This window comes from Mus caroli, chromosome 2 (assembly GCF_900094665.2).
Source record: "Mus caroli chromosome 2, CAROLI_EIJ_v1.1, whole genome shotgun sequence".
Lineage (NCBI taxonomy): Eukaryota > Metazoa > Chordata > Mammalia > Rodentia > Muridae > Mus > Mus caroli.
The window spans coordinates 142,917,805-142,929,596 of NC_034571.1; the positions used below are offsets into that span (position 1 = coordinate 142,917,805).

Sequence of the window (11,792 nt, forward strand, 5' to 3'; positions counted from 1 at the left end):
GAGAGAGAGAGAGAGAGAGAGAGAGAGAGAGAGAGAGAGAGAGGGGACTTGAGGAAGAGCAGCAGAGAAGCCTTTGACTGGCATCCAGTTTGCCTTTGTTGCTAACTGGTGTGTGTGTGTGTGTGAGTGTGTGTGTGTGTGCATGTTGTAAACTTTAACATAACTGATAGAGCCAAAACTGCCTACAGAGATTTGTGTCTTCCTGAATTACCTAGCGCCATCTCAGACAGGCATGTTAAAAACAGCAAATGAGCTGTGCTTACTTAGGACATGGACATCTGTAAATATATCAGTACTCCTATCTCATTCCTAAATAAACAATGCACTTATAAAGCCACTTTACAATTTTATTCACAAGGGTAAATTCTTAAAAGAATAAGTAAACCAGCTCATAGATTTTTACCTAGCCTTTTTTGCTTTTAAGTTTGTTTACTCTTTTTTTTTCTTAAAGATTTATTTATTATTATATCTAAGTACACTGTAGCTGTCTTCAGATGCACCAGAAGAGGGCATCAGATCTCATTATGGATGGTTGTGAACCACCATGTGGTTGCTGGGATTTGAACTCAGGACCTTTGGAAGAGCAGTCGGTGCTCTTAACCACTGAGCCATCTCTCCAGCCCCAAGTTTGTTTACTTTTTAAACCTTGTTGTAAGTTACCACAGGATTATACATAGTCACTGTAAACACGCTTAAGCATCCTTCACTATTGCCCCATACGTGTATGAGCACGGTATTCATGCATGTCTCGTGGAATGTCGTGGACGTCTGAGGATAACTTTTGGGAGTCAGTTCTCTCATTCTACTGTGGTTCTGGGGATTAAACTTAGGTCGTCAGGCTTGTGTGGTTTTACCTGCTGAGCCACCTTACTGACCTGTTGACCTTAGCATCTCTTGAGAAACCTAGACCCATGTGTTGTATTACTGTGTACTAACCTTTTTTCTATAGGACTATGGTGACTTGAAAGAGAAATGTCCACTGTAGGTTCATGTAGGTATCTGAAGACTTGGTTCCCAGTTTGTGGTGGTGTTGGAGCACAGGTGTGGCAGGGTGGGGTAGGGTGGGGTGGTACAGCCTTGCTGGAGAAATTAGATCATTGGGTGTCAGCATACTTCCAGTTCTTTCTCCTTTGTGCTTACAGTTGGAGATGTGATCTCTCAGATACCTGCTTTTGCTGCCTTGCCTGCTGCTTGCTTCTATATATCTCCAATACAATGGACTCTTACCCCTCTGGAACCATATGCTAAAATAAACTCTTTCTTCCATAAATTAATTTTGGTCACAACATTTTATCATAGCAACAGAAAAGTAATTAATACAATGACTTTCTTTCTAAACACTTAAAATAAACTCACATATTATAAAAATCCAAGTCAGGTAATCACTGGTAATGTGAAACTCACATTATCAGTCCTGCCTCTGAAGGTGGAATCACAGCCACCCTCCTCAGGGGGGAAAGGTTTGGAAAACTTGTTTTTCCTAGCTCAGCATCCTAACATACTCAATACTTTGTACAGAGAAGGAGGCCAATATAGAGCCATGAAGCACCATTGGGATTCTTGGATTCTAGGGTTCTGGATGAATTCCTGACCAAGTGGTTTTCTGAGGATTAACAGCTAATCTAGAAAGTTCCAAGCCAAGGAAATTCAGGAACTGGGGAGTTTTGTTCTATACGACCAGATCATCCCAGGAAGCTGGTCTGCCAGTTCACCTTTATTCCTGCCCTTCGTGTTCTTGCTTATGCAGACCTTGACAGAGGGCATGTTTAGTCCCCAGGTTTACATTGCCCCAGAGAACTATAGTTACAGGAACCACCTGGCCAATGTGGGTCTAAGTGATCAGAAATCCCACACGGCAGGAAATTGGGATAAGGAGTGCATTAGGGAGAGGTAGCTTCTTAAGTACAGTGGCTCACTCTTCCTCACCATACTGACTCCCTCTCTTATGTGGTTATTACATCTCTCTTAGCCATCAACCCTTTGTGATCCCCATTATTGTGGGATGCTGCCTGATTTTTTTTTAATTGGTTATTTTCTTTATTTACATTTCAAATGATATCCCCCTTCCTGGTTTCCCCTCCAAAAACCTCCTATCCCACACCCCAACCCCTGCTTCTATAAGTGTGTTCCCCCACCCACCAATCCACTCCTGCCTTACTGCCCTAGCATTCCCCTTCACTGGGGTATCGAGCCTCCACAGGACCAAGGGCCTCCCCTCCCATTGATGCCAGATAAGGCAGTGGAGGCACTGACTTATACAATAGCTAAAATAGGAGCAGAGTATGTGGCTCATGGGCATCACAACAGAAATGGCTCCCACATAGAGCATTCATTACTCCATGCTCCATAGATGTGGTCCAGCTCTTATCACTACCTCTCACAGGTTCCTTATAAACAGGACTTGGCTATAACAGGTCAGAAACCATACCAGCAGGTCTCTGGCTTCTCCAGACTTACATTTACTCTAACTACGCTATGCTGTCATGTATCAGCAATCAAAAACCCCAAAGGGCATGACTTGAGACAGATCGTCCACATACAGGTATTCAGTAAAGAGAAAGTAAATAAATATGCAAATGAATAGAAAACAACTTGATTTACCACATTTTTATGAAAGCTGATCTGGAAAAGTATCTGCATGGGTGAAAGGCTGGATGGAGCTACTAGGCTGGGATGGGCATTTGTGACTGCTATCTGGCTACATCTCATTCCATCTTTGTGAGTAATAGAACTAACTGCCTTGTCCCAGGGGTGGTACCGACAAACAGGGCTCAGCAGGTTATCTGGGTTTTATCAATTCCAATAATTTTATAAGGTCAACCAGAGGCTTCTATGGGAGATAAAGAGGTAAGAATGAACATTATGAGGGGTTTAACAAGGACTGCTCAGGGAAGGATGAAGGAGGCTAGTGTTTAATAGAGCTAACCATTTTCCAAGAAAGTTTGAGTTTCTCTCCTGTCTCTGCCACTGAACCAAGACTTTCCTTTTGCTGGGAGACATGTTCCTAACCCTTGAGACAGGACAGCAAAGGGACAGGTGGAGGCACACTCTACCCCTTCAGATGCCAGGCTCGCTCAAACAGCACTGAGATGGAATTAGATGTGGGAAGGAACATTGGGACCCAAGAAGCATGCTCCTATGAACAGGCACATACAAAACAGGCAATAAACTACAATATTAACGTTTCTCAAGGGATTCTCATTGTTACTTATTCCATTCCCTGTTTTTCAGTTAACTTTTTTCATTTTGAAAGAACTCCTTTTTTTTCTAAGAACCTGCATCTAAAGGAGGATAATGCCTTAAAGCAGAGTTTTCTTGTAAATCATACTGTACATTTATTTTCAGATAAATTTGCTATAAACTCATGACTATATTAACCCTGTCCTGAGCCCTAAAGGTTGTCAGGATGGGCAGCACAAGTCCTGAGTCCCATCTGTAAGATAAAAGAACAGAGCTTGTACATACACAGACTTTTCTGGCCTGAGATAAAATCCCAGCCCCAAAGCCTCTACTGCTTTCCAGTCCAAAGGGCAGCTCGTCACACACAAAGGTGGTCACAGATAACTCGGCAAGTTCTGAGCCATTCTGCCCATTCTTCCCAGGAGAGCAGGCCTCACCATGGGAGCAAGGCAGAAAGGGCAAGGCCAGTGGTGCTGTGGGAAAGGCTGTGGGGATAGCCAACCACTGCCCTAAAATGATGCCCATCAGTGACAAGAATATTCTTTGTTCTTTGTTGTGGGTGGTGTATGTATGTGCTACTGCACAGGGACACAGGTCAGAAAACAAGTTTTCAGAGTTGGGTTTCTCCTTCCAGCTTCACATGTGCGTGCATGTGTGAGTGTGTTAGGTATGTGAGTGTGTGGTATGAGTAAGTATGGGTGTGGGTGTGTCTGTGAGTGTGCATGAGTGTGAGTATGTGTGTCTGTGTGTATGTATGTATGTGTGTGTGGTCTATACCTGTATGAGGGTTTATAATGTGAGTGTGACTTGTGTGTGTGAGTGGGTTTGTGGATTTGTGTTTGTATGAGTGTGTGTGAGTATGTGTGTGTAAGTATGTGTCTGTGTATGTGATGTATGTGCATGTGTGAGGGTGTGTGGTATGTGTGAATGTGGTGTGTGTATGAATATGTATGTGAGTGAGTTGTGTTTGAATGTGGTATGCCTATGTGAGAGTATGTGATATGGATGAGTGTGTCTGAGTGTAGTGTATGTGAGTGTATATGGTATATGTGGTGTGTATGAGTATAAGTATGTAGTATGTGTATGATGTGTATTCATTATATGTATGTGTGTGAGTGTGCAAATGTGTATGTGTGAGTGGATGTATATGTATGCATTAGTATGTGTGTCTATGCGTATGTGTGTGTATGTATGTCTGAGTATGTGATTGTGTGAGTGTGTGTGTCTGTGTATATATGTTGTGAGCTACACTATGGTCACATACAAGTGAGTGTGTGTGTGTGTGTGTAGCCATGCTTGCTCAAGCAAAGGCTAAAGATTGATGTCAGGATATCTTTCTTAACCACTTTTCTACTTTTGCAGGGGGAGAAAGTCTCACTATCTGGCTGGCCTGGAATTCATTATCTTGACCAAATGACTTACAGAGCTGCACCTGCCTCTGCCTTCCATGTGCTGGGGTACACTGCGTGCATCCCCATGCTCAGACTCCACCTTAGTTCTTGAAACAGAATCTCTCACTCGACCTGGCGTTTACCCATTTTCAGCTAGGCTGGTTAGTAGGTGAGCCCCGGGATCAGCCTGTCTCTACTACTCAGCACCAGGGTTACAGTGCCACCACACTCAGCTTTTTATGTGGGTGCTGGGGATCCAATTTTAGATCCTTATTCTTGAGCACCAAGCACTTTATCTACTGCACCTCCTCCCTAGCTCAAGTAATTTAAAAACAAAACAACCCAGAAACCCACAGACAGATTTTTATCCTATCATCCCTTCAGAAATACTGCCCAGGGAAGGAGTTCACTGCTACAGTGCTCCTGCAGCAGGCGAGACCCTGGGTTTAAGTCCAACTGCTTCAAAATCAATAAAATCCCAAACCAAGCCTGCACCAGAGCCATCTCTTTTTTTAAAGATTTATTTATTTTATGTACATGAGTACACCATACCTGTCTTCAGACACCAGAAGAGGTCACTGGATCCATTACAGATGGTTGTGAGTCATTATGTGGTTGCTGGGAATTGAATTCAAGACCTCTGGAAGAGGTAGCCATCTTACAACTTCCTCTCTGTGACACAGTGTTGGGGGGGGCATAAACCTGGGGGACAGCCCATTACAGAGCCTCCTGTTAGAGATACATGACTAGACTAGAGAACCCAAAGTTCTGTGCGTGTGGAATAGTTACTATCTCTTCAGAAAACCAGCATGTAAAACTGGGCACTGTGTCTAATGAACCTCGTAGAATCTAGTGAGGAGAAAAAAAAAATCCAAACCAGATCTTTGCTGGCACTTAACTCTGTGCCAAGCAGCAGAGAACACAGCCCTAGGCTACCTAGGCCTAGGCTTAGGTCAGTTATAAGGGCTCTACCAATAAATTACAGTCCTTGGGGCTTCATGCTTGCAAATCCCAGCTTCTTGTCTGTACTTCCTTTAAGGGGACACTAAATCTGAAAAACAACACTGCCTTGTTTTTTTGTATGATTTTGTTTCTTAAGTTTATTCCTTACAAGTTACCAAACGTAGAGATCATAAATTCCTAGAAGTTTGAGAACCTTCCACTTGAAAAACTAAAAATACCTCCTAATATACAACATATGTATTCCTGTTTCCCTTACTAGTTTAAAGAATAGAAATTCCTTGTTAGTATCTGTCAACTTTCTGTAACTAAGTCTATTACAGACTGAACACCCCAAATCTGTAAAACCAGGTCCTACGAAGCCTTGAACTAAGTTCTGAAGCCCGAGCCCTGCCTCCCAGCTGCCTACATCTGGGCTCTGCTCTCACATGAACTGGGCCCTCACAGCACCTTCACAAGGGCCAGACTCACTCTGTAAGTCAGCCTTGCCAAAGATCTGGGGGGAGGAGTCCTCAACCCATCCCAGCATTGACCACAGCCATTTTTAATGCCTCCCACACTCCTTTGCCTCATCTTAGGTATAAAAATGTTAAAAAAAAAAAAAAAGGTTGTTTTTACTAAACACACCAGGAACCCTTCTGCTGCCTCATAGCACAGTACTTCTTCACTTTTTCCTCCCTCTTACCCCTCAAACAGCTTTGGAACCACACAGGGTCCATCTAACTCAAGGCCTAAAACTGTTTTGTAAACAGCACACAATTCCACAAAAATCAAAATGTCTCAATATTTTTTCTTTTATGAGAAAAAAAATGCAGGTTTAAAAAAAGAAAGAAAGAAAAGGACCAATAATAACAATTTAAAACAAAACCACAAGGTGTCATTATTGTTATTATTTTAAAGACAGCGTTCTTTTCTATGGTTTCAATGAACCTGGACTACATAAGTGACAACATGTCTCTTAACATGGCAGCTTCAGACAACTAACTGCCAACATTATTATCTACTTTGGCTCAAGAGAGAGAAATCATCTCCAATACAATATAGCCCCCTAAGGACCCACATGCAACACTGGATGGTAATGCCATCCTTGCCATGCCCCTCCCAGGTCACAGACTCACTCTATCCCTGGGTCTGGGTGGTGGCTCTATTTCTCAACACAATGTACACTTAAAATCTGGACATTTAATGACATGTAAATTCAATCTCAATTAAAATAAAAAAATACCCTTTAAAATCAGAAAGAAAAATTGATACAGAGGACTTACCGAAATTTAAGAATATCAGTTTGGCCTGTATCCCAGGACACAGTTTGACAAGAAATGGAATGGCAATGTAGAACCCCAGAACACAGAGAAGTATCTTCCTTAGTCGGAACCACAGGCTCTTTCGTCTATGAGACAGAAGAAATATGGGTCAAAAGACAGTACATACAATTTTGCCAGTTTATTAACAGCACCTGTGCTGTCTACACAAGTGCCACAGGCATCTTTCCATATAGGGGACACGGCCATTGAGAAAAGTGGTCTCCCATCTGCATTTGTTAAAATAATTGAGATAGTCCTTTAGGTTTTCAACTGTACTAGAGGGAACGTTTTGATTCTTAAAAGGCCAACAGTCCTGTTGATCTGTTACACTGGCCCCTGGGTAAGACACAAGGCCCTCAGAAAGCATCCCACCTGAGATCAGACCCCCGCTTCCACCTCATCCTGGCAGAGTGGCTTCTCTAGGTCTCGAAGGCTCACTACTACTAAAATGCTTTGATCCAGCTCAGTGCTAAGTTACACATTAGCTGTTCGTGGGAAGCAGGAAGTGCTTACGCCAGAACATCAGCAGAACCTGCCCAACCAGGTCCCAGAGGCTGAAAAGGAGACCAACCCTTGGACTCATCCCACGGAATCCCTATCAGGAGGGTTGGTGCCTCAGCTCTCAAGACTCTTCTGATTTCTCTTCTCAGTGTTCTTTAAAGTGTCTCCACCCTTTTCAAACCTGTAGTCTGGTGCTAGCCTCTACATTCATAAAGAAAGAAGTGGGAGAGAGAGTTGAAGGGAGAGGGAGAGAGGGATAAAGGGGAAGAGAAAAAGAGAGAGGGAGAAAGGGGAAGAGAGAGAAAGAGAAAGAGAGAGGGGGGAGAAAGAGGGCTCTAAGATGCATCAACTTGTATTTATTGCTGTCATCCAAGAAGTTAAAACTGAGGCATTAAAACAGAGGCGGTCATAGACGACTTGCCTAGCTCACACAGGGCCCTCAGTTCTAGCACCACTCACACCCAGTGGTCTGAGTTCAAAGCCAGTCTGTGCCACATTTTTGTTTGTTTGTAGTTTCTTCTTGCTAAGTTTTTTTAACGTTAAAGAGTAGGTGATTTCCATCTTATGTAAGCTGTTTCAAAATATAAAGAAAATAAGGCTCAGTAAAAGAGTATGAAGTCCTGGTCTGATCCCAATGAAAAACGGGCTATTGGTTTCACAGTGTGGAGGAAGCACCACTCTGAAATACATGAAAATGATGAAAATACATGAAAATGGTGTTTGCATGAAGCCGTGGGTTTTCCCTGATTTTGCTACATGTGTTTAGTCTGAAAATAGCATCACTTACTTGTGGGCATGGATATAGTTTTAGTTTAGGGGCACTGTGAATGGGGCTGCCAGGAACACTTGAGTTGTGTGGAAAGGCTTTCTCTCTCCTGAGGCATAAGATCCCAGCAACTGAATGCCTTCCAACAGGATAAAAGATGAGTGGACAGACTGGGGCAGGGGCACAGAGTGAAGAATATTTCCACTGCTCTAAAATTCCCTCACAGCTCACTCTCAGTCTTGCTCTGACCTCAGCGCCAGCATCAATTTCCGATCTCCTGTCCTACAGTTTTGCCTTTAGACTTTCAGATAGTCATAATGTTTATTTTGTGCCCATCTTACTAACTTGGCATAGTGCTTTTGGGCTCATCTCTGCTGTTACATGGGCATGTCAGCAGTCCAATATATGTTTTAAAACTCACCTTAGGTGTGATTAGAAACTGCCCGGAAATAAGTAATGGGTCCATCAAGACTTAGACTGACATACTGAGAAATGCTGACTGAGATGCTAAGTGACACAGCAGTTCCCCAGGTGCACTGCAGGCTCATGTGTCCCCGAGATCCTGCAGAGGGCCAGTGAGAGCACTGATTTTCCTAACACTGACCTGGCGTGTGCGCCTTTCTTTCCTAGCTAAGTAAGTATAATGGAAGTTTCTAGATGCTGAACCTCATGTAGTATTAGTAAGCTTGAAAGTACTAGACAGCAGGAGCCACCTGGCTTTTAGGAAGTTGTGAAAACACGGAGCCAATGATATGATTCAGTAAAAACAGGTGGTTGCTGCCATGCCTAAGGACCTGATTTTGATCTCTTGAACCATGCAGAAAAGAGAATTACCTCAAGTTGTTCTCTGAGTTCCCATGTCTGTTCAAAAAATAGATAAACGTAATTTTAAAAAAGAAATCTGTGAGAATATGAATGCCCTCACTGAAACTGCTTATGTTATAAAATAAAGATTTTTTCTATAAGTAATGCGACTTAGAGTAACATGCAATGAGCTTATGATTATTAATATATAAATTAATGCACTTTCTTCCACCTCCTGGGTGCTAGGATTATAGCCATAAATCATAATGATCAGAAATTCCTTTAGCTATAATTTTAATCACTGCCAGTACTGCTAATTACAGTGAGTTTCTACAGTGAGCAGCCTGTCCTGAACTGATGGTAGAAATGAAGCCTGCCTTCAAGGCTCAGGACTTCAGCACCAAGGGAATACATCTCTTCCTTCAAGACACTGAACAGGACCTGGAGTCCTCTTAGAGGTACATGTCTCTCCAAACTTCATGTTCCCAAGTCCGAGGTCACAATTTTTTTTCTCATAAACTGTATAATCATTCAATGTGGTTTTGTTTTTTGGGTTTTTGTTTTGTTTTAGATTTTTTAAATTTCTAATTTATTTATTTATTTAGTCTATGAATACACTGTGGCTGTCTTCAGATACACCAGACGAGGGCATCAGACCCCATTACAGATGGTTGTGAGCTACTGTGTGGTTGTTCAAAATTGAACTCAGGACCTCTGGAAGAGCAGTCAGTGCCCTTAAAACTGCTGAGCCAACTCTCTAGCCCCTCAGTTTTGTTTTGTTTTGTTTCATTTTAAAGTTACTTAGCGCACAGACAAGACTCACTGATCATGAAACAAGAGGGAACTGAAAAAGTCAATGCAATGAGTAGATTTTCCATGGGGCCCTAAAACTGAACTCTTTAATTTGCACAGCAGTATTTATGGTAACAGTGGTGGTGATGGTATAATGTCTTCACTGAAATGATGGTGGGACTGCATTAGTATCTGTGTTGGTCTGTCTGTCTGTCTGTCTCTTGTGTATACACACTCTCTCCCTACCAGGAATATCATCAATGAACTTAAAGTGGCACATCTGAAAAGCTCTAGGGATTTCATTGTTACCTCTGCCCTGGCTTGATTTTTGTAACATAATTGTGGAAAATGTTATTTTGTGGGGAAGGTGAGAGAAAAGAACATTGGATTGCTTGTATATTGTATCTTAATGCCTGGAGAACTGCTTGGTAACTTTGTAAGATGGTGGTTGAAGGAGCTGTACCCTGCAGCTGGGGAAGATAAAACGGGCAGGTTGGCTCAGTGGGTAAAGATCTTTTCTGCAAGCCTATATATGACCTTAGTTGGCTCCCACATGGTGGAAGAAGAGAACCAACCCCTACATATTATTTTCTGACCACACAAGTGTCACACACACACACACACACACACACACACACGTATAAATAAATAATGAAATCCAGGTAATAAGATGGAAAAACACATATAGCTTAAGCAAGGAAAATCCAACATGCAGTCACAACAATAAAGCACTTAGTGAAAAAGGAATCCAGGAGGAAGGCGCGTCCCCTGCCATGGGGGAAGCTCATAACCATGCCAAACCACTAATCCAAACAAAGCAGAACTCCAGAGTGAAACACCAGGCACAGCAGGATACTCGTTGCCATCAGCATGACTTAACACTATCCTGCACGTGTATGTTAAAACAGCTAAGCAAGGGAAACACAAATTATAACCTTGAAACTAAAAGGATAAAAATGGTTGATAGTTTATAAACAAAATATTCAAGCTTTGGATGTAGCTCAGTCAGAGAGCACTCACTCATCACATGTGAGGCTCTTAGTTTAATCCCCAGTCCCACAAAAAATAAATCAACTGAAAATAAAACATTAAAACTTAAAAAGTCATATTGGGCACAAACTCTGCAGCCAGTCCTACAGCATCCAGAGGAGGCTCCACTTCCAGGTGCTCTACCACGCCCAGGATCTTAGGATCAGGGGTGAGTGGGACACAACATCTGTTCCAACACCACCGGGAGTAACTGCGACTAGCATTATCCAGGAACGTAGGAACTGCACTCAACTAGTGGCTTGGATTCCTTCCAGTCTGCACCAGTTTACCTGCAGTCAGACCCACAGTACCAAGAGGAGGTTCAAATCCTAGGCACTCTAACACACCCAGGATTCAAGGATCCCAAGATCCCAGGAGCTTGGTCACACCAGGATCTCAGGGTGACAGAGGCAGCTTGACTCCCAGGAACTCTGATACACCCAAAATCTCAGGATCCCAGGATCCCAGAGACAGCTGGATTCTGAGGAGTTCAGACACAACCAGGATCACAGGAAGGACAGGCTCCAGTCATCTATAATCAGAAGGCAGGAGGCAAGCATAAGAACATCAGCAAAAGAAACCAAGACTACTACTCGGCATCATCAGAACCTAGTTCTCCCACCATAGTAAGTCCTGGATACACCATCACACAGGAAAAGCAACACTTGGGTCTAAAATCACTTCTCATGACAACGATAGAGAACTTCAAGAAGGACATAAATAACTCCCTTAAAGAAATACAGGAAAACACAGGTATAGGTGAAGGAACTGAACAAAACCATACAAGATCAAAAAATGGAAATAGAAACAATAAAGAAATCACAAAGGGAGACAAAAGAAAACCTAGGAAAGAGATCAGGAGTCATAGATGCAAGCATCACCAACAGAATACAAGAGATAGAAGAGAGAATCTCAGGAGCAAAGATGCCATAGAAAACATTGGCACAAGAGTCAAAAAGCTTCTAACCCAAAACATCCAGGAAATCCAGGACACAATGAGAAGACCAAACCTAAGGATAATAAATATAGAAGAGAGTGAAGATTTCCAACTTAAAGGGCCAGTAA

General features: G+C 42.5%; 1 protein-coding gene across 1 annotated transcript in view; it reads right to left on the minus strand.

Moving 5' to 3' along the window:
- Abhd12 (abhydrolase domain containing 12) overlaps positions 1–11,792 on the minus strand; it is a 75,582-nt gene that overhangs the window by 19,328 nt on the left and 44,462 nt on the right. The window contains exon 2 of the mRNA XM_021177764.1: positions 6,797–6,921. Within this exon, the coding sequence (XP_021033423.1) occupies positions 6,797–6,921 (125 nt within the window). The remainder of the gene's footprint in view (positions 1–6,796; positions 6,922–11,792) is intronic.